This window comes from Antechinus flavipes, chromosome 2 (assembly GCF_016432865.1).
Source record: "Antechinus flavipes isolate AdamAnt ecotype Samford, QLD, Australia chromosome 2, AdamAnt_v2, whole genome shotgun sequence".
Classification (NCBI taxonomy): domain Eukaryota; kingdom Metazoa; phylum Chordata; class Mammalia; order Dasyuromorphia; family Dasyuridae; genus Antechinus; species Antechinus flavipes.
In genome coordinates this window covers 355,417,310-355,442,056 of record NC_067399.1, presented here as the reverse complement: position 1 = coordinate 355,442,056, position 24,747 = coordinate 355,417,310, and the positions used below count along the sequence as shown (strand labels likewise).

The following is a 24,747-nucleotide window of genomic DNA, read 5'->3' as shown; positions in this document are numbered from 1 at the left end:
GATCTTTGTTCCCAAGTAGTTTACAATCTAGTAATGAAAATATCATACAGATAATTACAATAAAGATATAGTAAGCAATTACAAAATGCTGTGGGATTTAATAAGAGATGGCTGTTGTCTGGCAAAATCAGAAAGGTTTCATGGAGGAAGGATCATTTGTACTAGACTTTGAAACCATGTAAGAGAATTGGATTAAGAGTAGCAGGCAGTATCAAGAACATGAAGAATGTTCTTCAAGATAATAACATTTTCTGCTATAAACAACGCTCTCCTCAAATTTTCAGCTTGAAGTTTTTCAGGTGTCAACCTGAGGATTTGCTAAATATGTGTTAGGTTCTATCATTCAGATTATTGATGAAAATAATAAAAAGCACTAAACTACCGATCTGCCTCAATGGAATATAATTCCTTGTCAGGAATATTTAGAGGGAATAATATATTCCTTGTTAGGAATATTGAAGAGACTTTTCAAGTACAGCTTAGACTAGATGACTCCTGTGATCCTGAGGTTTTTTTGATAAGGTATTAACTATCTTTCTTAAGGTACTAACTATATGAACTTCTTCCTTTGGCTCTTTGAGTTTGTTGGAGGTATTAGTAAGTTCATAAGTTTTGAAAATCATGTAAAACTGGGGGAAAATACTATTAGAAAATTAGGGTATGGAATTTGATCTAGAATTTAATTCCACAAACATGATTTCCAAATTGGTACCTATAATTCACAGCTTTTCATGACATTATCAAGAGTCTTAGTGATATGACTAATCCATGATTTCTGATAAAGAACACTTAGTACATTGAAAAGTGCAGTAGAACAAAGTACTGACTGCCATGTCAGAAGATTCCTTGAAAAGAGAATACTACCAGATAACTTCCGCAATGAGAAGATCCAATTCAGTTCCAATTGATCACTCATCAACAGAACCAGCTATACCCAGAGAAAGAACACTGGAAAATGAATGTGGATTGCTTGCATTTTTGGTTTTTTCCCCAGGTTATTTTTACCTTTCTAAATCAGATTTTTCTTGTGCAACAAGAGAACTGTGTAAATATGTACACATATGTTGTATTTAAGATATACAATAACATTTAACATGTATGAGACTGCCTGCCATCTAGGGGAAGGGGGGGGTGGAGGGAAGGAAGGGAAAAGTTGGAATAAAAGTGATTGCAAGAGACAATGCTGAAAAATTACCCATGCATATGTTCTGTCAATAAAAAAGCTATTAAAAATGCATGGGGGGGAAAAAAGGAAAAGGAGAATACTATTTTTTTCTCAATCCTAATCCTCACTGACTTCTGCAGCATTTGATATCAGTCACCATGTGTTGGTCTCAGGCCTCCTAGCTGCTCAAATACTATGCCCAAACACTATGCTGGTCCTGTGTTACATTGTGGCAATAATAGTAACAAAGATCCCAAGCCTCCTACAGTTCCCTGAGATGCTGATACAATTTCTGGCCTGTCTCCTTGCATAATGATGCCTCTGCTTCTCAAACAGGTCCCACTGCCTTTTGAGCTTATTTACTTGAGATTTTGTTGGCTTCTGCCTCCCTTCTGAGCACTCTCAGGCTTCTGGTCTTCTTTTCCCCCCCTACAATCTTGGATTTATTGCAGCAACTCACTGAGCTTTCTTTGGTCTTCTTGATTATTATTTTTCTGTGCCTTTATAAAACATTTTCAAAGTAGAGAGAGAGCTGGGCTATTCTAGTACTTTTCACATCTTCATCTTAATGGGGAGTCATAATATTATTTCTTACTAGCAATTTAGCCTATTACCTCTGACAACAATAATGCATAATTAAGCTAAGGCCTATAACAACAGTTTAGGCATTGACCAAAGAATGGCCAAGAAAAAAAGGAATAAATTTAGAGATTAGGCTTGTTTTCTCCTCCACAGCTCAAATTTTTCCACTTGATTCACTATTCTTTGGCTTTAGCATTTCATATCTCCAAAAAATAGAATTCATACTTTCAAATAGAAGTGTTTTAAAATGTTGAAATAACAGAAATTCCAGATTTTCTGGGGATTGATTTTCACCTTTATGATGAAATATGATAGCATATTAGAATACAGGATGACCATCCTTAAGTTGAATACCAAAAGTTTGATTTGAGGCACAATCTTCCTCCTAGAAAAACAATCTCTTTAATGTAACCATCTTAAAACTCTGTGGGAACCACCAGCAGACTAAGAGCAATTGATTTGCTCGGGACATTTTGATCCTGCAAACTAAAAATTATTTAGATGAGATTACAGAAGAGTTTGGCCATCTCAAAGGACTGTAGAAAAAACAGGCTAGAACTTGTCCCTTTCTTGTATGTGACTAGAATGAGGTTCCTTCCCTGAGTCTTCACTGAGCTCACTAACCCCTTGGAGGCAATTTGTAGGGCTTATTTTTAAGCTTGTTCTTCATGGAAAGCTTCTAAAACTTCCTCAAGCTAACTAAAGGAGGAACCTAGTGATTTTGCTTCTCTCCAGATGTTGAGATGAGTAAGGAATATAAATTTGGTCTATTCAAAGGACCAAATCATGTTAGGTCTAATAAATCTACAACAAACTACAACAACAAGATAAGGCTATATCTTGTGCCCAAAAAAGTTTAGTGCCAGGCAGAGAATAGTTACATTCATTAAAAAATACAGGATGTGTTCTTCCCCTGGAGAATTAGCTTTAAAATTGCAGAATGATTATTTATTTTATAAAACGCACTATTCCTGCTGACACAATCTAAACTGCCCTTTGGAACTTAACTAAAGAGCTCATAAAACAACAAGATCTGTGGTTAAGAGTAGATCCAATGACCTCAGCTTAATTCTCCATATTAGTAAATCTGATAGTATAAACTAAAAAGACCAGGAAGTAATCATAGGATTTAGAGCTAGAAAAAACCTCAGGGAACTTCTAATGTAATTTGGAGGTAGGGGGGAGGAAGGGGTTTACAAAGAGAGTAAATGATAGCCCTTGATTCAAAGCTGGGTCTTCGAAAGGATATATCAATTACAGAAGCAAGAGAAGGAAATATCTCTCACAGCTGTGGATAAGGGAAGTGTCACTAATCGAACAAGGAACAGAAAGGATCACAGGACATAAAATGGGCATTTTTGATTGCATAAAGTTAAGGTTTTGAACAAACAAAATTAATGTAGCTATGACCAGAGGAGAAAGAAAACTGGAAATTTTTCACTGATAAAGTCAAATTGCCAAGAGGTACACAGTATACAAAAATAAAAAAACCAGAGTCAATTCCCCCAAAAATAAACATTCAATGTTATGAATAATAATGTCTTAATGGGAAAAAACAAGCTATCAAAAAGCATGGAAAAATGCTCCAACTCAGTAATAATAAAAGAAATACAAATTAAAACTTCTCTGAGGCCCATGTATTGACAATGATGAATAAGGAAAATAATAATTGGAGGTGGTGTGCTTTATTCTTTTGGAGGATTGTCCTAGACTTAAAGTGATGGAGAAAATGTAAATAATGTAGATTAAGCTTAAAAATGTATCATGTTATTTTAGAGAGCCATTTGTTAAACATTTACTAGCATACCTTTGCTTCTATGAATTAGAGATTAGGATTAAAAACTTAATTATAAAATGGAATTAGGGTAAGGATTAGAAATAAAATTGGAGTAGAAATGAAATTAGGGACAGAAATAAATATGGGGTTAGATGATGGGATAAGCACAATAAATAGAACAATCTATAGAATTACAGCATTGTAAAGAAAAAAGAACCTTGAAAGATTTCGGGATTCTGATCAATGTGAAGACAAATCATGACTGCAGAAACTTGAATTCTGCTTTTTTTAAATCTATTAGCAGAGAAGTGTACTGAAAGTTCAAAATGAAACATATATTTTCAGATGCAGCCAAATTAATGAATTTATTTTGCTTGAATAAAATTATTTGCTACTGGGGGGAGGATTTTGCTTTTGAGAGAATGAGAGTTATAAAGGAGTAGTGATAGTAACATAAAAAAGAAAAGAGCCTTCCTAAAAGACTTTTTAAAATCATAAAAGAGTAAAACAAAGTTCATAGGGAGGACACAAGCAAAACAGGACAGTATTGGTTATTGTTTTTTTTGTTGTTCAATCATTTTTTAGTCATGTCTGAGTCTTCATGACTCAGAATGCCAGTTTGGCATTTTCTTAGCAAAGGTACTGGAATAATTTGCCATTTCCTTCTCTAGTTCATTTTACAGATGAAGAAACTTGAGATCAGCAGGGTTAAATGACTTGCCCAGGGTCACATAGCTAGTAAATACACAGCTAACCAATGTGTCAGAGGCAGAGCTGGAACTCTAGTCTTCCTGATTTTAAAATAAACTTTCTATTAACTTCTGTGCATTACAACCTGGTATACAGCAATTTTAATAAGTATTGATTGATTGCTTCCCTCACTCATCTTTCTTGATAAGTCTCTGTAGTCTGTAAGCAAATGTGATCAATGATATATCATATATCATATATCCTACAGTGTTGAACCCAGTGGTCAGATTGAAGGGCTGGAGTAGTTCTGGCCTGTTTCTTAATGACTTTCATTAAGAGCCCCACACATTAAGGGAAGCACAGCCAAGAGGTTCCAGCTTGTTATGGATGTTGTGTGATATTCTACTTTCTGCTTTGTGTAAAGCAATGAGAGGTTGTGGATCTGCTTTTGTCAAACATACAGTAAAAAAAGTCCATAATAGTAGGAAACTGAAGCTTTGACATGGACTTCTACTGAGACTTCATGCTTCTCAGAGCTAGTTGAAGAGGGGGTTGTTATGATCATATCACCTCTTTCTAATCATTTAAATACTGGGGAGGAGGGGGAGGAAGAGAGGGATAAAGAGGTGAATAGATCCATCTTACAACCTAAAAGAGCAACACAATAGGATTTGGTTGATTTTGGAGAAAGCACAGCTCTGCAATTTCCAGTCTTTTATTTTTGAACACACAACACCAGGCTTGAAAAATGGCATTTACTATGTGTTGCAAGAAATCCTACAGCTAAAACACTTCTCTCCAAATGTCGAGCATCTTTATTTATCCAAATCGCTCCACAATGTTTGTTTAAAGGAGTTATCTGGAGAATAAACTAAATTTTACAAAGAGCATATGGATGGCTATAATTGCTAGTTTTTTCATATTTGTCAAAGAGCTATACATAAAATTGTGTGTTTCTGTTTCATAGATTTCAAGCCCCATAGGACTTCTAATTTTTGCATGTACATGATTTTCACATAGATGGACCACAATGCAAAAATGCTCTTCTTAAGAATCAAGATTCAAGATAGATAAACATGAAAGATCTACACCCAAAAGTCAGGGCTTGAAGTCCAAGCTCCTTGACTCTTTAGCCAAAGTCCTTTTCAGTTAACTAAATTTCCATTTTATCCCCCTAATTTTTCCTTAAAAATCTCCTCTCTTTGGTTTTACTGGTCTTAATAGCCAAAAGAGGATGTATCTCCTTCCAAGCTTATCTCTGAATAACCTTTTTGATCTACTATATCTTGTCTTGCTCCCAAGGCTTCCTCAGAAACATTCTTTATAGATATTAGCAACAGTATTCTCTTCTAGTTCCATTTATGTTAGAAATCAATTTAAGAAAATGGCCTCAGAATTTAAAAAATATGCCCACTGTGGTTGAACTTCCCTTTAGATAACTTAAACTATAGAGATAATAATGAATAGAGTGCCAACAGGAAACTTGAGTTTCAAATTTTGCCTCAGATTGCTAGTTATGTGACTCTAGACAAGTTGCTCAACCTCTGACTGCCTCAGTTTCCTAATCTGAAAAATGGGGATAATAACATTTATATTGCAGGATTATTGTAATGAGCAAATCAAATAACATATGGAAGCACTTTGCAAAATTTGCAAAGTACTACATAAATAATAATTATTATTATTAAATAATAGTACTTCAGTTTAGATACCTTTGATTAATTTATGGTAGTTGAAGATAAAGATTGCATGAATGACTGGCATGAAATTTTTTTAAGATCCTCATTTTAGGTACTACTTAATCCTTCTTTCCAGACAGATCTTAAAATTGGATTCTAACAAGAAATAACATTTTACATCTCAGTATTTTACTTTATTAATCTATCCCTGTGTGGTCTGTGGTGGCAGTACAAAGTAGTAGTAGAAATAACTAAAAGGGATGCAGGGGGAAAGTTAGGGTAAATGGATGAGGTGTTACACATCTATAATCCCAGGTACTAGGAAGAACCAGGTTCTCCTATGCCAATTAGAATGGGATTGGACTCATTGCCTTTCAGCCTAGGTAAGATAGGGTGACACCTTATAAAAAATGGAAAAGGAAGTCCTATAATGGATAATTAAAGGAAAATAAAGCAGGGAAGTAAATTAAGCCACAGGGTAGGACATATCTTACTTTAGACAGGTTCTCCTTTTCCCTCCCCATATCTCAATTTTAATACCAGAAACCCAATCAACTTAACCACTGCAGCTCAAAAACTCCCAAATTCAAGAAATCCACTGGCTCTGTCTCCTTAGTAACAGGAATTACAAGTGTGTATTACCATGCCCCAGTTAAGAGACCTACAATTCTTTACCGCTATAGCTATCTCTTCTTCACATAATTTGATCAATAAATCTTTTTTCAATATTTATTACCAATCAATAAGCATTTATTTTCCCTCTTGTAATGAATATGCCTAGTCAAGAAAAACAAATGCACACATTTTCATGTCCAAAAATCCCATGTCTCATTCTGCATCTTGAATCTGTCACCTTTTCATCAAGTCCATTGGAGTTATGATTCATGAATGCATTGATTCTAATTCTTAACTTATTTCCAAGTTTTTATTCTTTATATTGTCATTGAGCCTTTATTAACACTTACTAGATGCCAGCTCCAGATGCTAAATATTTTTTTAGAAAAAAAAAATTGTAATGTTCGTGTTTGGTTTTCTGGAGGTTTTGGAAGCAGTCTTTGTTTCAGTTGAGTAATCACCACAAGAATAACCACAGGTGTTAAAGTCCAAATTCTTTATTATCTTCTTCACAGTCTAGTTTCCTTGCCTGGGGCCCAGGCTAGCTTTCTTAAAGGCCTTCCAGAGTCTTGGTTTCAGTGGAGAAGCTAAGGAGGAGAGCCCTGCCATCAAGGTGGTGTGAGATGGGATGAATGAATCTGGCTGTCCTTGTCTCTGAGAGCTTGAGTTCCTGCCCTCCAGTCCTCTTGTCTTCTCTGTCTCTATCTCTGAGCTTCTTGGTCCCCCAGGAGAGCCACCAAGAGCCTGACCGAAGATGGAATGAATGTGCCTCTGGGTCCTTTCTGAGTCTGTGTTGTCTGGCCCTTCTGAGTCTTTCTCCGAGTCCTTCTGAGTCTGTCTCTGGCTCTGACTCAGGCTGAGTTTGTCACAGCTTATATGCCCTACACTGAGTATAAACCAATCATTAGGAAACCATTTTTTGTTGTAAGATTAAATCAATCATACTGAACTTAAAGAACTATTAATCACCAGGTTAAACTAGATATCCATTGTCTCATCAATTCCACTGACTTAACACCTTGTAAGAATTCTTGTTTCAGAGTTCTGGCCCATAACCAAAAAAAAAAAAAAAAAAAAAAAGGTGCTTTTCCCCTGCAGAGCACTATGGATGGGAGTTATAGACAATGTTATCAATGAAGTGTTTGATGCCTCTTCTCTTGAAATTTATAATCAAATTGGGAAATTACATGAAAAGAAAATTATCAATAACAGGCAACATGACTTAAATAAAAAAGGGTAATGGAGTTCAAAAGGAAGAAAACTAACAAGGACTGGAGTGGGCCTCATATGCGGGTTTTAAAGCTAACTTTAAAAAATTAATAGGATTTATCAAAAGCAGATACTTTGTACTGGGACACTAATACATTCTTGGTGGTGCAAATGAATCCAATCATTCTGGAGAGCAATTTGGAACTATGTTTAAAAAGTTATCAAACTGCATACCCTTTGATTCAGCAGTGTTACTATTGGGCTTATATCCCAAAGAGATCTTAAAAAAGGAAAAGGGACCCGTATGTGCAAAAATATTTGTGGCAGCCCTTTTTGTAGTGGCTAGAAACTGGAAATTGGATGGATGCCCATCAATTGAAGAATGGTTGAATAAATTGTGGTACATGAATGTTATGGAATATTATTGTTCTGTAAGAAATGACCAGCAGGATGATTTCAGAGAGGCCTGGAGAAACTTACATGTACTGATGCTAAGTAAAATGAGCAGAACCAATAGATCATTATACACTTCAACAACAATAATATATGATGATCAACTCTGATGGACGTGGCTCTCTTCAATAAGAGATGATCCAAATCAGTTCCAATTGTTCAGTAATAAAGAGAACCAGCTACACCCAGCAAAAGAACTATGGAAATTGAGTGTAGACTACAACATAGCATTTCCACTCCTTCTGTTATTCTTCTTGCATTTTTTTCTTTTTCAGTTTATTTTTATTTTCTTTCTAAATCCGATTTTTCTTGTCTATGTAAATATGTATACACATATTGTATTTAACATATACTTTAACTTATTTAACATGTATTGACTACCTGCCATCTAGGGGAAAGAGGGAAAAATTGGAACAGAAGGTTTTGCAAGGGTCAGTGTTGAAAAATTACCCATGCATATGTTTTGTAAATAAAAAGTTATAATTAAAAAGAGCAGGTACTTTGGCATATAGTCCTTGTCTTAATCCCATTCTATTAAGCAAACTTTCACTTTCTGGTCAGTTGGTTTGTTGTTATAAAGTTCCTGAGAGTTATATTTTTTAAAATAAACACTCTTAGTTAATCTTACTCAGGTTGACAATGTTTTATCATTCATCTTAATGGACCATCCTACCATAACAGGTGAGACATTTATCCTTGATCTTGTGGTGAAAGATCACTGAAGGGAAGTCAAAATACTAGGATTAAAACTGGATTATTTCTCTGAGCTTCAGTTTTCTCACTATAAAACAGGGACTTTAATACTTGTGCTAGTTACCTCACAGGGTTGTTGAATAAAAAGTGCTTTGTAAACTTTAAAGTATCATAGAAATAAGTGTGGTGCTAATTGTGACAACCTAATTGGTCTGAAGCTCCTCATATGTATTCTTGGAGTTTTCTGAAATTGAAATGTTTTCATCCCCATTCCCTGTTTGTCCTATAGCAAAATGCCTAGGATACAAACCTTTTTTGGGAACAGTTTAGGGAACATTTAGGGAACAGTTACTGTGTCTGTTGTGACCAGCTTATTTTAACCAAGGTAATCGCCTGTGGTGACCTTTCTGTGCATAATAGAATGTGTTTGGTCATACTTAAATGGAGAAAAATAAGTTCTCTGCTTAGGCTGAAAACATCCAGTTGGCATGTCCCTGAGAATGCACATTAAGATTTCACTGGAAAAGCTCCCATGTGGCTAAGCAAGATTTTTCATTATATAAATTTACACCATTAGATTGCTCATCACCAATGTGTAACCCCATTTGCCCTTTACAGAGTTCCAGGTTCCAGTGACAGAACCTGACATCAACAACAGGCTAGAATCCTTGTGCCTCAGTATGACTGAACATGCCCTTGGGGGTGAGTTTCTTTCTTTATCCACTGGTGACTGAGAGAATGAATGCACTTGACAACCCTTTGGTCACAAATATGCTATAGTTGCCTGAAGGAGGGTGGGAAGAAGAGGGTGTTGGGAGGGAAAAAGGGACTCAATATGTTTGAATGAATTATATCACCCCAATGGAATGTTCCTTAGCTTCTTTCTTTGTTGGAAAATGAGTTAATTGCTGAGAGAACTAAATTGTCTTTCTCCCCAGCAGCTCAAACCAGGATCACCAAATCCTTCTTAAATTTAAATTGCTCTAATGTCTTGAGTAGCCAGAGAGGGAAGGAAAAACAGAGAGAGGTATTATTGTTCACAGAACAATTCTTCACAGAAATTGGGTTTCTTTTATTCCAGGCTCTAGGCCCCTATTTGGGCCAGACCTTCACTAGCAGTAGTGAACTAGCAATAATGGAAAGAAACATCCTAACAAACTTATTGGTCTTGCATCTGAAAAATTTCAAATTACTCAGGTGGATCTGGAAGCTTCAGCCTAATGACTGGCTTTTCTAATCCTTGACAAGGAAATTTCTATTTGGGCAACACATTAACATTTTTCAGTAACTGAAGTCAGCAATGTGGTGGGTGTGATATGCAGAACTTTAGCCCATAAATAGAGCTAACAAAATGCACTGTGTCTTTCCAACATCGACTTGTCAGACTTCATATGCTGTACTATTACAGCCACCCTAGTAGACATTTCCTCCATCCACCTCCTCTTAATAAATGGGTTGCATTAGCTGTATCAGTGTTGTCATGGATCAAGAGCACAGACTCAATAGCTTCTTTCCAAGGGGAAGGTTGGTGGAGCTAGCAAAACAGATGTTCTTTTCTGCCATCATCTTTCCTTATACTTTAATATACTATCATTGGGTGCTTTTTTCCCCCATCATGTCCAAAAAATTGGCTGCCAAGGGGCTCTAATATTAAAGACTCACTTTAGTTCTCGAATCTTGGCAGGAAGATGGCAGACATATCCAGATTGGTGAACTTTGACCCATGGGCCAAATCAGACTCATTGTCTGTTTTTGTATAGCCTGCATTCTAAGAATGTTTATTTAAATGAAGTTTTGAGTTTTAAAATGTAAAAGGTCATTCAGCTTACAGGCTGTACAAAAACAGATAGCAAGCTGGATTTGACCCATGGACCATGTGGCTTGACCTTAAGGAGTCTTTTCTGTAGACATCTCAGCTACTGAGACTTGGAGACAATAATAGTCACTGTTTTTCCCTTGGTGCCTAAAGTAGGACACTCATTCTCCATCCTGACTTCATGTCCCCCAGAGAGCTGGTTCTGAGCCAAGAGCTTCCTTGGGAAATAATGGGGACAACATGATTCTGAAGAGCAGGGCAAGAATTGGGTCCACAACATCTTTGTCCCTAGTTCATATTGAGGCAACATGGGTTAAGAACCTGGTAGGTTTTTCTTTAAATTATTGTTGTTTAAAGCAAGCTGAATTTCTTAATATTGTCTCAAGCTCAACATGTTGGGGAGCATTTTCTAATGGGAGGGGGAACACTTGAAGGCAGGAGTTCCCTAGACCAAAGAGGCAAGGCTTAAGTTCTTATTCAGATTTTGATGATTTCCTATATGAATCTGAGTGTCAGTAAGGAGTGATTTTTCCTTACAATATTATATTCATAGCTTGGATAATTGGCATTTTGTTTGCATTTTTGTTTGTCAGCATTATTATCATTAGCCATGTCATTTTCTTTATAAAGAAAAAGATTTCTGATTAAACACTTAGAGCAAACCTCTATTTTGAACCAGTATTTTTGCTACTCTTTAAAATTAGTCATTTAATCTCTTTTAGTCACAGTTTCCTCATCTGTATAATGGGGATAAAAATAATATCTACTTTACAGGGTTCTTGTAAGGATCAAATGAGATAATATATGTCTACATATATTTAGTAGACCATTTTATAAATATTAACATGCTAAATAAATATTAGTTATTGTAATTTTTATTTTGCTTGGTAACCCTCCTCATGAGAAGTCATGTGAAAAATAATCTAAGCTCACATGATAAATTCAATTGAAGATAGCCTTAGAAAGGAAGAATGGTTTACTTTCTTACCATGATCAGTTTTCCTCCGGGCTATGCCTCACCCCCTCCTTTTAGGTAATAATGCCCTTGCCTTGCTGGAGATTGTTGTAGAAGGACTGATTTCAATTTTGGTGGAGAGAGAACATCTAGGAACAGTTCATTTAACCTAGCCAAGAATCTCCCTCACCTATTCCAAAAATTAATGGTATCATTTTTAAGAGTTCTCAACAACCAAAGGTTGTTAGGAAGTTCTTTCATGTAGCTAACAATACTCTTCAGCTGCCAATTTAAACCCATTTCCTCTTTACTTTATAATCCCAATTTATCTTATCTTTACTTGTTTCCTTCCTCCTCTTCCTTTTCACTTTTTCCAAGTTAAGAATCATCAGGAAAGGGAAGTGAAGGCTATGGGAGGAGAAGCAGTCCTGACACATAGGCTGGACTGTTATTGTGCCTTGTGATGAAAGAACACCACTAATAATATTTCTTTAATAGCCCTGAGTGTTAAAGAAAAATATAAATTCAGTTTCTCTGTTGCTAGGGTATCATTATCCAAGGCCAGACAAACTCTGTCATTCTAAAAGTTGAAGTTCATTTATAATATATGAAGACCCTTACAGTCAACTCTTGATTATTCTGGAGCTGATTAACCAGTTTGTGGATAATCCAGGTTCCTTCCTTCTCTTTTAGCTACCATTCTTCCCATTCTCCCTTGTTCCTACTGGTTATCTCTTGACCATTTGCCTAGTGATGAGCATTTCTATTCATGGTTTATGGTGATGAAAATATAAATTGTTAAAATTGGGATTCAGAAATTATTCTGGGGCTTTCCCTTTAACTCTCCCAATGTCCCATGAATTCTGTGGACCATTTATAGAGAATTCTCTAGGGCCCCTGGAAACCTACACTTTCTTTTACTTTTCAGAATTTAGGCTTAACAATAGAATAGAAACAAAAGATTTTCTTACAAGCCTAAGAAGTAGCTTGTGGATGACCATAAATTCAAGTTTCTAATATACAGCTGCTGCTCTTGTTTGGTATTATTCAGAAGGCAAAAGGAAGAGTTTATTCCTACCCTTTGGTCTCTATAAGGCCAGTAAGTATTACCTTGAAGCTCTGTCCCATGAAAAATGAGAAAACTAAAAATCTCTACTCTAAATATAATTGATAAAGTCTAACAATGGAATTCAAGTCAGAAACCACCTCTAACTTGTTCATTCAAAAGAGTTAATTATTTGACAAATAATTCAATACTCTTTTAAGTCTCAAAAATCAATAGTCACTACAAATCCAAAGTTTATATATATGTATATATATATATATATGTGTGTGTGTGTGTGTATACATATATATTATTGTTGATTTTCTAGATTTAGGTATTTATAATGCAGATTTAACTTAGAAGTATGTGTTTATACATTCCTCTTCTTCCATTGTTTATACATTCCCCTTCTTCCACTCCAGATTGCTTGTTAAATATCTATCAGCACATTCCTATATTTCTCTATAAACATTGCTAGAGCTAAGCAGAAGTATATATACGTAGAAAGAAGGTTCAAAGAATATAGTTATCATAAGGTTGGAGGTCTAGTGATGGTAACTTAATAATAATACCTGGCATTTATCTCATTTGAGCTTCACAATACCCCTGATCCAGAATCAAGGTAAAGATAGGACTAAAGAGTAGAAAGAACACCAATTTGTAGTCAGAGAACCTGTGTGACTTTAGGCACTTTATCTTTCTAAGCTTCCATTTTCTCATCCAGAAAATGAGATAATTTAGATAAGAAGATAACCCTTGAGAATCCTTTCTAGCTCTAGATCTTGGTATGGAAGAAATATCTTTTCTTTGAGTTATTGTGATAGGTCACTGCTGTCATAAAAAATTACTACTGTGCATAAGTTATAGAGGTAAAAACCTCAGATGAGGTTAATATTAAAAGGAAATAAACTTCAGCTAACCAAAATGTTCCAGGAGGAATGGTATAATGAAATTTAATAAAAGGAAATTTTTAAAATTTCCATTACAATTTTATGCTAGGTACTCAATGACAATTGCAGTCTCTCCCTTTGATCTTCTACTGGCCTGTTGACTAAGGTCTTAAAAATGCAGTTCCTTCAAGAAATAAAGTATTCATGTATCTGGCCTGTTGACTAAGGTCTTAAAAATGCAGTTCCTTCAAGAAATAAAGTATTCATGTATCTAAAAAACTCTGTTATCTGTCTTATAGGTCATTTCCCCCTTAAAATGCCTCATCTGAAAACTACATTAGCATGTCAGAAATATTCCAGAGCAAAGTCAGGATCCTGTTACTTTTCTTCCTCATGGTCCAAAATATTCAGTCACCCCTATATTTGTGCCATCTTCACTTTATCTCTGAGTCCCCTCTATTGTATAAAGAGCAGAAGGCTTCATAGACTAATCAAGTTAACAATTTATTAAATGTCTACTGGGGACACAAAAGTTAAAAATAGTCTGTGTCCTCAGGGAGCTCACATTCTAATGGGGAAAACAAGATGCAAACAGCTGTGTACAAAATAAGATCTGTATGGGATGATTTGAAGATAATCTCAGAAAGAAGACACTTGTACTTACTGCCTCTACCTCTTAAAAAAGATAAAATTCCAGAATGACAATTAGTTTCAAGTTATCCTAGCCATAATATTTCACCAAAACTGGAAATTTTAAAAAGTCCATGGACACATCCTTTCTGTTAACATGCCGAGTGAAAGGATGTTTTCTAAAAACAATTGCTGCCAGAGATCACATAGTGGCCAGTAAAATATTTGGCTATGCGTGCCTGGTGCTTACTTCACTTTTTCCTGTTGTGGTTTTTTTGTTTTTTTTTTTTTCAGATGGGGTTGATCGAACCTCCACTATCTAGAAACTGAAGGAGTTAGTGACCGCGCTGGCCGTGAAATCGACTGCTGCGGGTCCAGTGTCAGCCATCTTCAGACTTGCACAGGATCCTCTGAGATACTTTGCAACCTTTTTTTTTCCTGGTCCCTCTCCCATTTTGATTTTGTGAGAGCGTAGGTCGTCCTTGTAAACATATCATTAGACCCGGGATTGGTTATTTTGTTATTTATTACATCAAGAGTAGAAGAGTGAGTAGAATGGATTGATGGGAGGAGCATGGAGAAGGAGGGAGCATAGAGGAGGAAAGATAGGTCTGGTGAGGTTTCCCAGATGAAATAAAATAATAAATAGTTCCAACAGCAAGAAAAATATAAAAGAAACACATCATTGGGAAACAGAAGACCCTGGTCCCAGTAAGCCCCAGTAAAGAAGAGAGCCTGGCTTCAAAAATCAGTCAAAATGCATGTGATCAAAGCAAGGTGGCATCTCATAGCTTCACCTTTCTTGTCTCTCATTGACTGGCTTTTTCTGAGGGTCTTGCCTGACCCAGAGATATAGGGCCACTTAGGAAAGGGGATGAAAAAGGAGACATTTTCCTCCAACTAAATTTTAGATAATTTCAATTTGTGTATTGTTTACATAATAACAAATCAAAAGGGTACATAATGTATAAAGATGTCAGTTAGGCCCTCTCATAGTATTGTAAAGGATTTTTGTTCTAAATGATGATGTGAGATGTTTTTCTCTGTTCATTTTTAAAATAGCAGCAGGTTTGCATTTTTATAAATGGCTGCCAAGCTCTGCTTCTAGGAAAGATGGACACTGGCATGTAGAACTGATGGATTTTTTGTATTTTGAGCACAGGTTGATGAAAAGGCTGGGGATGTTGTTTGAAGGGGTGACAGTGTGGATGATGCAAAGAAGAGAATGTCATGTGATCAGTGTTATGGCTTCTCTCTCATTTCACAAGGTGATTTCTAAAAGTTGCTGCACGCTTATTGTCATGGATCTACTTCTACCCCAGAATATCTTCCTCCTCTATTCACTAAGCCCCATCTGATCAATCTTCTTATCTCCTGTCATTACTCCTTACCCTCACCACCATCACCACCACTCCACCTTCCCTTTAGACTATTAGCTTAAAGAAAAAAAATCTGACACTCAAAGGTGTTTGCATGCACATTCACCTATGGATGGAATTTGTATTTTCCCTATGAATATGCCATGTATACATGACAAAGAGCATTGCTTTAGGATGAAGGAATCTAGTTTGAGTTATGGGGCATATGAATAGTGATCCCTTCACTCAAGTCACTGGGGGAAAAAAGGACCCTGAGTCTTTGGGATATGGCATAAGTTCACTGCTGAATGAAGAGTACAAATGTGGAGGACAGCCTGTGCTTCCCATTCCACACTTAACAAGCACAGAGTCCCCAGCTTTTGTGGTGCTATTGAAAGTAGGAGTGGAGACAGAGAGGTCAAGGAAGGGAGGGACTAATATATAGAGGAGAGATCTTATGATTATAATGGATACCTATAGCAAGGTTTAAATCAGGGATTTTCTGTGATGCTGGTTAGTCTTTCCACACACAGAAAAGAAGGATGTCATTACGTAAAGATGGTGCCTTTTCTTAAGGGAAAGAAAGTTAGACAGTTTGGTGCTGTGAAAAGTGCATTAAAAGAAACCAAACAGAAGTTAAGGTCTGTACTAGGAAGCTGAACTAAATCTTGGTATGAATGCGTAGCCAAAAAGAGGTAGGTTCAAGGAGATATGGCATTAAAGTTAGTTCATTAGTTAAGTGAATTGGATATATAGTGAATATAATGAGAAAGGCAAGAGAGTTTGGGAAGATTTATTCAATGCTAAGAAAATAATAATTATAGTATTTTTACATGGTATAAAAGAAGGTGTTAAGTAATTCTAACTACATAAAACTTGCAACTTGGAAAAGAAATACACAATTGCATTAGCATGAAGTCTTTAAAAGAAAAATTGCTTATTGGAATTTCTTTTTGTTCCTTTATAGAAGCAAAAATTAAAAGATTATTGATATACTTTTGTATCTTGCTGTGGCTGGTAACCATAATTTCTGTCATTAATAACCACATCAGTAATTTTTAAAGCTTATTTTTCATTGTATAGATTAATTTAGTTTTTGCTTTTTATGTTTTGATTAAAGAAAAAACAGGGTTTCTGTTAAATTTTAGAAGACTACCCTTGCTCTATGTGGAACCTGTATTGACTGCAGGTATAGATAGAACTCAATTTTTAAAAAAATCCTAAAGCAAAAGAAATCTATTTATTTAAAAAAAAAAAAGCAGTTGCATGCATAATGCTGTGAAGTCAGATATTTAGTAATAAAGCGGCAGTGCCTTTTTTTGTATTTACCCATTTACTCCAAATGCAACTGTTTTATAATAAGCAAATATTTTTTTTAAAAATCAGAAATATTTTTTTGTTCTTGATTTAAGCAATGTATTCTTAGCATCTCTGCACACTACTCCATATACAGTAGTGTACTGCTACAATATTCTTATTCTTACGTATGATGTTTTATTGGTGCTTTTTATTCATAGTGGTTTCTTACCATTACTAATAGGAAGAGACACACACCCTATGTATACAACATGAAACATTGCTGCTGATATGTTCTCACATGCTTTGGGTTCCACTTCTTAAATGATTGCTGGCAAGCCAAATAGACCCTATGAGGTCTACAAAGTGATGGTTTCTGGGCCAAGAAAGAAGCTATCAAATCCTTGTGTCTAATTGGTATCAAGAAATAGGGCCATAACGACAACCATCACCCCGTTTCCCATTTCCTACCTTCCCCATTCCCATCCCCACCTCCATCACTCTTTGAAGAAACATTGAGGAAAATTTGCTTTTCATTAAATATCCTTTTCTACCTTTTACCAACCCCATCCAGCAACCCTTTCCACCCACCACAAGCCCTTCTATCCCCCAACCCACTTACACAGATACAGGATTTGTCTCTCCTCTCCATTATGAACTAGAAACTTGAGAACATCCCCTCCAGCCCAGACAAATATAGAGATTCAAATAGAGATTCAAACCCAGGACTATGACATGCTTGCTGCTGGAAAACTGAAGAGAGGAGAGAAAAGAACACAGGAGTGAGCAGAACTCAAGTTTGTCTCTCCTTCAGAAATCTCTGCAGTCAGCCCTAGTTTGGGGTACAGAAATATACAACTTTAGACTTTCTAAATGTGCCTGATGATAAGTAGCTCCTGCAGAAATATAATTTGCACACACAGCTATAATAACACTAATGTTGATTTTATACAAATCATCAGAGTTTGCAAAATGAGTTTTATTTTTTGTAATTCCTTTATCTTTACTTAAAGGTGAATGTTTTATTCCTCTGGGAGGAATAGGAAGAAAATAGGAATGTTAATAATGTTAAACAGAATACTTCCTCCCTTATTAATATATAACCCTTTTGTATTTATGCATCATGTAAGCTGACTTTAAAAAGCTTTGCCTTTTTTGTTGTTGCATGCTCCATGCGAGCAAGTGATATTGTACCTGCATGCATTTAGTCCTCTTTTTCTGTATAAAATAGTGCATAAAGGGATATTTTTGTCTAGTTTGTTGCCAACAATGCACATTTTAAATTTTTGGCCACATATAGAAATATAGCATGTTTGTTACATGTAAAAAATTTACTGATATACAGAAATACTAATATTTGGAGATGCCCTACTTTGCAAGTATACAGTTTTCAAATGTTGTTACCAGTGAAAACACTCTTGTGGTTTAAACTTGCTACAATGTATTTATTACTCATTTCCTCCCATTAACTAAGAAATCATGGCTATATTTCATATATTAAAAGTGAAGGGAGATGATTCAATACAAGGTTTTGTAACACTGGTGTGTGTTTGCTTTTTTCTTCCTTTTTTGAAAACATGATTAATTAGAAATCATATGATCACAGATTTCAGGTTGGGAAAGATGTTAGATCCAATAGCCACATAACTAATAAGTGTTGAAGATGGGATTTGAACACAGATCTCCCTAACTTTCAAGTTCATTGTCCCACTATTCAATGCTGCCTGTTAAAGGGAAAAAAGAAATAACGATGGTGGTGGTAGAAAAACACTTAGCAGAGTGCCTAGCACATACTATATAAATGTAATTGTTATTAATAACATATTTTATAGTCCTTTAAGGTATGTATTTATTTGGACCTCACAATAGCTCTAGGAGATAGGTGCTATTATTATCTCCTTTTTAGAGATGAAGAGATTGAGTAACTATTTGTAGCTCACAAATTTTTCCAATAAATGATCCTTCAATAAATGGGAAAGTTTCTAAAATATGATCTTTGAAAAGTTACTTACTTCCACCTTGTTCCTCAAGGAACTTTCCATGCTTCTGGAAGATGGCTTTTACTGATCACAGAATAAATAGAATGAAAACCTTTGCTTATAAGTTTGCATTTTAAAAGCCAAAACTGCAGATCTTTCCATAATCCACCAGTAACAGCATTGGCTTGGGGAAGGTTCAATTTCTGAGACAAAATTATACCTAAAGTTAAGTCTGTAAATATAATAGAAGGGAGATTAAGTAGTATTCTTTAGAGAATGATGACTAATGCTTATGGAGCCAACCATATATTTGGTAAAGGAGGGTTTGAGCTCAAAAAGTAAAAGCAGAAAAGCTTTTAATAAATTTTCATTTTTTAGACCCCTTGAAAATTTATACATTTGCAATAATCCTCTGAGATAGATAACTCAAGTATTATCCTTATTTTGCAGATGAGAATATTGAGACTCAAGGGTATGCAAGGTCTCACTTGGAGTCATACAGTAAGTGTCCAATCCAGAATTTGAAATTGTCTCCTGACTCCAAATGCAGCACACTTTCCACTATGCCATATTTCTTCAGTGGGGTTCACTCATGCTTACTGGATTCAATAAACTCTCAGTTATCCATGGTATGGAAGAAAAACTCAGGGATAATACAAAAATGGATAAATGAAAACAGATACTTACTCTTGGGTCACAGATATATTTATACCCACTCCATTCCATTTCTGGTTTAGAGTCTTCTAAGTAAATCAGCAAAGGTTATCTGTAAAGCCATCATAATTATTTAGGAATTTGAGTTCTCTGAGAATAACTGACTTGCACAATGCTTCTGTTCCCATGGATGCACAATAGTAATAAACATGAATTCACATTAAACCAATGTGATGTAACTCAAGTCCCATACTCTGGCACTAAATGGATGGTTAAATAGCTATATAATAGCATATGTTTTTTTCTGCTTTCACCTGGCATTCTGGATATTTCCATCCCAAGCATCATGCTTTCTAAGAAAACTGCCCTAAGTCCTCAACCCTGACACTTCCCAAGTTCAATTCCAGCTATTGTCAAACCATGCAAGTCTTCTTATACAGAAAAGGTCCTTAATTCACAAAACCATGAAGTGAATATGCATTGTCATTTTATTTCAGACCCACTCTAAGGGTACTCTCTTGAGAGATAAGAATTCAGTGGATACTTTGACATCCCAGCATATCCTCAGTGGTGACCATGTAACACATTTGAAGGATGATTAGAGATGCTATAAATACCAAAAGCTAGGAAACCAGTCCAAAACATTTCCCCTAATGTTACCCTCATGAAGCCAAAAAAATATCAATATAGAGGAAGGAAAAGCTTGAGTGTGGAAGGTAATAAAATGACTAAATAAGAGACTTAAGAGCTCAGGTCTTTGTTTCTTAACACAATACAGAATCAAAAGGTCATAGAAAAGATTGTAGAAAATCACTTACTACAAAACCCCTCATCTTTTTATCAGGAAAGAAGAATGAAGAGACATCTTAGATTATAAAGCTACCTAGTAGAAAAGTGGGACTTAAATCCAGGTTTTCTTTCAAGACAACCCTTTTTTCAGCACATTTTGATGCCTTTGTTGTTCAGTCATTTTTTAGTCACTTTTCATGACCCCGTTTGGAATCTTATTGGCAAAGATACTGTCTTTCAGCTCATTTTACGAATTTGGAAACTAAGACAAACAGGGTTAAGTGACTTGCTGGAATCACACATCTAGCATTTGATAGATTTAAACTCAGGAAGACTTGTAGAGGGTCTTGAATTTCCATTCCACATCATAAATTTTTTACCAAGGTAGTGTTTTTTAATACATTGTTGTGTGGGTGGATTTTAATAAATGGCCCTAGTGGAAAAAAGGGAAAGCACTCTCCCTCTACTTCTTTCTGGCTCAGTTTATGCATGTGTCACAAATCCAAAAGGCATAAGAAATACTGAAGTAAACTCATTAGGATTCTGTATTTATATCTATTGTTGAGGATCCTTTCTGGCAAGTAGTTTTTCAGCTCCACTAAGACCTATACCAACACATTTACCACATTTGCTCATGGAACTATTGTTAGTTTATGCAGTATAAACAGTAGAGCTTCAGTGTCTGAGTTTCCTCTATGGAATCTATTTAATTTAAATGTATTTGGAATAGTTTGTTATTTTTTTAACTAACTGAGAATTTTTTTGATCCTCTTACAAAGCTTGTATCTTTTAAAAAACAGATTTGTGTCTTTTTGACTTGATATTAATTCAATATACTCTATAATGTTCTTCTCTAAAATATATTGTTCTCTGGGCACAGGTTTCTTGGGGAGCTTCTGGAGGCAGCCTTAGTTTCAGTTCAGAGTAATAATCACTTCAAATGCAGCCAGCTGTTAGCCCAGTTAACTTTCCTTGGTTCTGAGAGCTCTTGTTGCTAGTCCTTTGCCTCTGTCAGCTTTGGCCTCCAGCTCCCTCTGCATCCAAAGCCTCCAGCCAGCACAATGGTGGAATATTGAATGGATCTGACTCCTCCTCTGAGAAAGTGGGCTTGTGGGAGCTGTGACTTGTCAATCTCCTCCACTGATTCCTGACTTGTGAATCTCCCGAAGTCTCTAGTTGGCTTGTAGGAGCTCCTTATATATGATCTCTTAAAGGTATGAACACCAAAGGCATAAACCAAATACATAAACATTGTTTCTATCAATTCCAGTGACCTAGCACCCTGTTTCAAGTTCTGGCCCATAACATCTCCCACTTTCTTTTGATTTAGAACATAGGTGGTCATGACTTCCCTGACTTCTCAAGGAGGTGAGAACCCCAAAAAAGAAGATGATCATGCCTTCCCTGACTATTCAAAAAAGAAGTGAAAACACCATAAAAAGGAGGTGGTCACACCCTCCCTGACTTCTCAGGAAGGGAGATGAAAACACCAAAGGAAATGGGAAGTCAAATCAGATTAGCGGGTTTCTGAAGGGGGCTCATTCTTAAAACAGGCATACATAAATCCATCAATATGGGAGGTATTACACATAATTACATAAATTACATAAGCACATAGCAATATAACACAGGCTAGAAGTGATGTAATAAATTACATGAATTACAATGAGGAATTATATATGTCCATAAGTCCTAGAAATAGTCCAAAAGGAATCCATTGTCCATTTGTTCATGTGCCAGGAATCTAATAATTCCTGCAAGTTTTGAAGTCCTGCAACCGTCTTTATCAACAGTTTTTCATCTCAAGGAATCCAATGATTCCTGATGGTTTTCAAGTCCTACAACAATCTCATCTTGTGTTAGGGAATCCAATGATTCCTGCAGATTTTAAAGTTCTTTACAGTCTCATTATCAGCCATGCTCCTTCAGTGTCAGATGCTTTTTAGGTCTTTGTTTTGAGCTCATTGCCACCCATCTGTTTCCTTCTCCATCTGTAGGAATTCAAGCAAATCCTTTCTCCCAAGCAGTTAACCTCTCTTAATTCCCTTCTATTTACCACTTTCTAGATCTCTCCTCATCATCTGGCAATTATTTTGGAGCTGTTTGCACTGGACATTGCCCTGCTGGTTTAAAAAGCCTGTATTCTCCCCAATTGCAATCCTTTTCTGCCATCTGATTGCTTTTCTGTTGATTGATCATGCAATCCCTTTCTGCCATGTGATTGCTTTTCAGCTGATTGTTGAACTTCTAAAGGTGTAACCTTGGCTGCCATTATGCCCCACCTATCTTTCTTGGAGCTGGGCCCTGCCTCTCATTTCCCTAGGTCAATCTACATTCTGAAGCCTAGTGGAAGCCTTGGGTTGCATTTTGGACATGGGGTTTTGGGTTTTATTCTCTCACCCTATCCTCTCACGCTATCTCTATATCTACATTATCTGCATTGGGCTCATTGATGAGTTTCTCTAGAAGTCCCTTGCCCTGTCTTCCTATGTTCAGTATAATAAATTTGTGCCCACTGTAGCACAGCATCTTATGATCTCCTCTAAAGGGCATTTGTGTGTAGTCCTCATGCAAATCTCATTAGCATTTTCCTTAGCCAGATGTCTGATTATTATTTCTGTAGCTTCATTTTCTCCAGTGGTTCTTGTGACAGCTGTCTGCAAACATCCCACAAAATCTACAAAAGGTTCATTGGGACCTTGCTCTCTTTTGTGAAGACTTTACCTCCATCTTTCTGTCTGGGGAGGGAACCCCCAAGCTTTTATTGCAGCCTTAGAAATTTGCTCATACACTATTATGGAAAGAGTGCAACCTTTTTTCAAATCCTTAATTTTTTCCAGATCAAAAGGAGTGTATCTTCTCCTTTTTTGACCTGAAGAGCCAATCTCTCCAATCACAGGGTATACATTTATAAAATCAGATACATCCTGTCCTTCATTTTTTGCCTTAACCAATGCCTTTTCTAATCTTGTCACAGACTACTTCATGGAGATGCTGAATGTATTTCTGCCTCTCCCCCTCCTCCTTCTCCCTCCATCCATGAAGGGTTAATTGAGGGAGGGAGATCAGGGGAATTTTTTCTGCTGTGAATTCTTATCTGATTCTTCATCCTTTTCACCTAGTTTAGTTGGCACCTTCCCCTCCTGCTCTTCTTTTTCCTTATTCTGACACTTAATTTCCTAAAGCCAGGTGTATTAAATTATGTGGTTAAGTGTGTCTTTGGAAATTGAGTCAAGTCCATTTTATTGTAGAATTGACAAAGTTGCTCTCCTCCTAATTTCCATTCCTCTAGATCCAATTCGTTTTCCATAGGGAACCAAGGAGATGTGTACTGTACAGTTTCTAAAAGTTCAGTGATCTGCTTCCAAATTATGATCAAACCTTGGCTTTTCATAATCCTGACAATGTTCTCTAAACATTTTCCTTGAAGGCTGTTTTCTAAATATCTGTCCTATTTCAGCTGAAATTCTACTTTAGCTCTTTAACAAAGTTTCCTTATTTGAATCACCTTAATTTCTGAGTCACAGATGAAGGTTCTTAGTCCCACGTTCAGGTGCCAAAATGTAATGTTCTTCTCTAAAATATATTGTTCTCTGGGAGCAGGTTTCTTGAGGAGCTTCTGGAGGCAGCCTTAGTTTCAGTTCAGAGTAATAATCACCTCAAATGCAGCCAGCTGTTAAAGTCCAATCCTTTATTGTCTCTTCCAAAATAGCCTGGTTAGCTTTCCTTGGTTCCAAGAGCTCGTTTACTAGTCCTTTGCCTCTGCCAACTTCAGCCTCCAGCTCCCTCTGAATTCAAAGCCTTCAGCCAGCACAATGGTGGAATATCGAATGGATCTGACGCCTTCTCCGAGACAATGGGCTTGTGGGAGCTATGATTGTCAGTCTCCTCCACTGAATCCTGACTTGTGAATCTTCCGAAGTCTCTACCTGGCTTGTGGGAGTTCCTTATATATGATCTCTTAAAGGTGTGAATTGTAAAGGTGTGAATTGTAAAGGTGTGAGAGGTGTGAACTCTAATGTGTGAGCTAATGTATGAACTCTCCCAAAGGTGTGATGAACTCCAAAGGTGTGAACCAAGTACATAAGCATTGTTTCTATCAATTTCAGTGACCTTAGCACCTTGTTTCAAGTTCTGGCCCATAACAATACTCTGTGGATTTTAAAAATTAAATTCAGGAAAAAAAGTACTCAAAAGTTAAGAAAATCCAAACCAAAGTAACGAAATAAAATAAATTTTTAAAATATTTTTCTTTTCTGTGTTGTTTTTCAGTTTCCAAGAGTGTCCAGCTTAATGTGTCCTTATTTAATTTTAGCTCTGTTCATTTGTTGTGCTTAAACCAGTTATGTACATTTGGGCCAGGGCAAAAATTCCCATGACCTCATCATAAGCCCTAGCTTCAGATGTTTTTATAGATCTATGATGTCAATGTACTTTCAGTCCGTGCTAAACACAAGTCAATGACTTCTCAT

General features: G+C 36.1%; 1 protein-coding gene across 9 annotated transcripts in view; it reads left to right on the top strand.

Moving 5' to 3' along the window:
* Positions 1 to 24,521, top strand: part of SAMD4A (sterile alpha motif domain containing 4A) — a 387,197-nt gene extending 362,676 nt beyond the window's left edge. For 5 of the 9 annotated variants that reach the window (XM_051978102.1, XM_051978100.1, XM_051978101.1 and 2 more), the window contains 2 exons: positions 9,482 to 9,565; positions 14,494 to 18,392. In XM_051978102.1, the coding sequence (XP_051834062.1) occupies positions 9,482 to 9,565; positions 14,494 to 14,522 (113 nt within the window). In that variant the 3' untranslated portion in view covers positions 14,523 to 18,392. Of the gene's footprint in view, positions 1 to 9,481; positions 9,566 to 10,871; positions 11,004 to 14,493; positions 18,393 to 19,282; positions 19,513 to 23,987 lie in introns of those variants that run through there. The other 4 variants (XR_007950710.1, XR_007950709.1, XR_007950711.1 and 1 more) reach the window with 4 other exon arrangements.
* Positions 24,522 to 24,747: the final 226 nt, after the last annotated feature.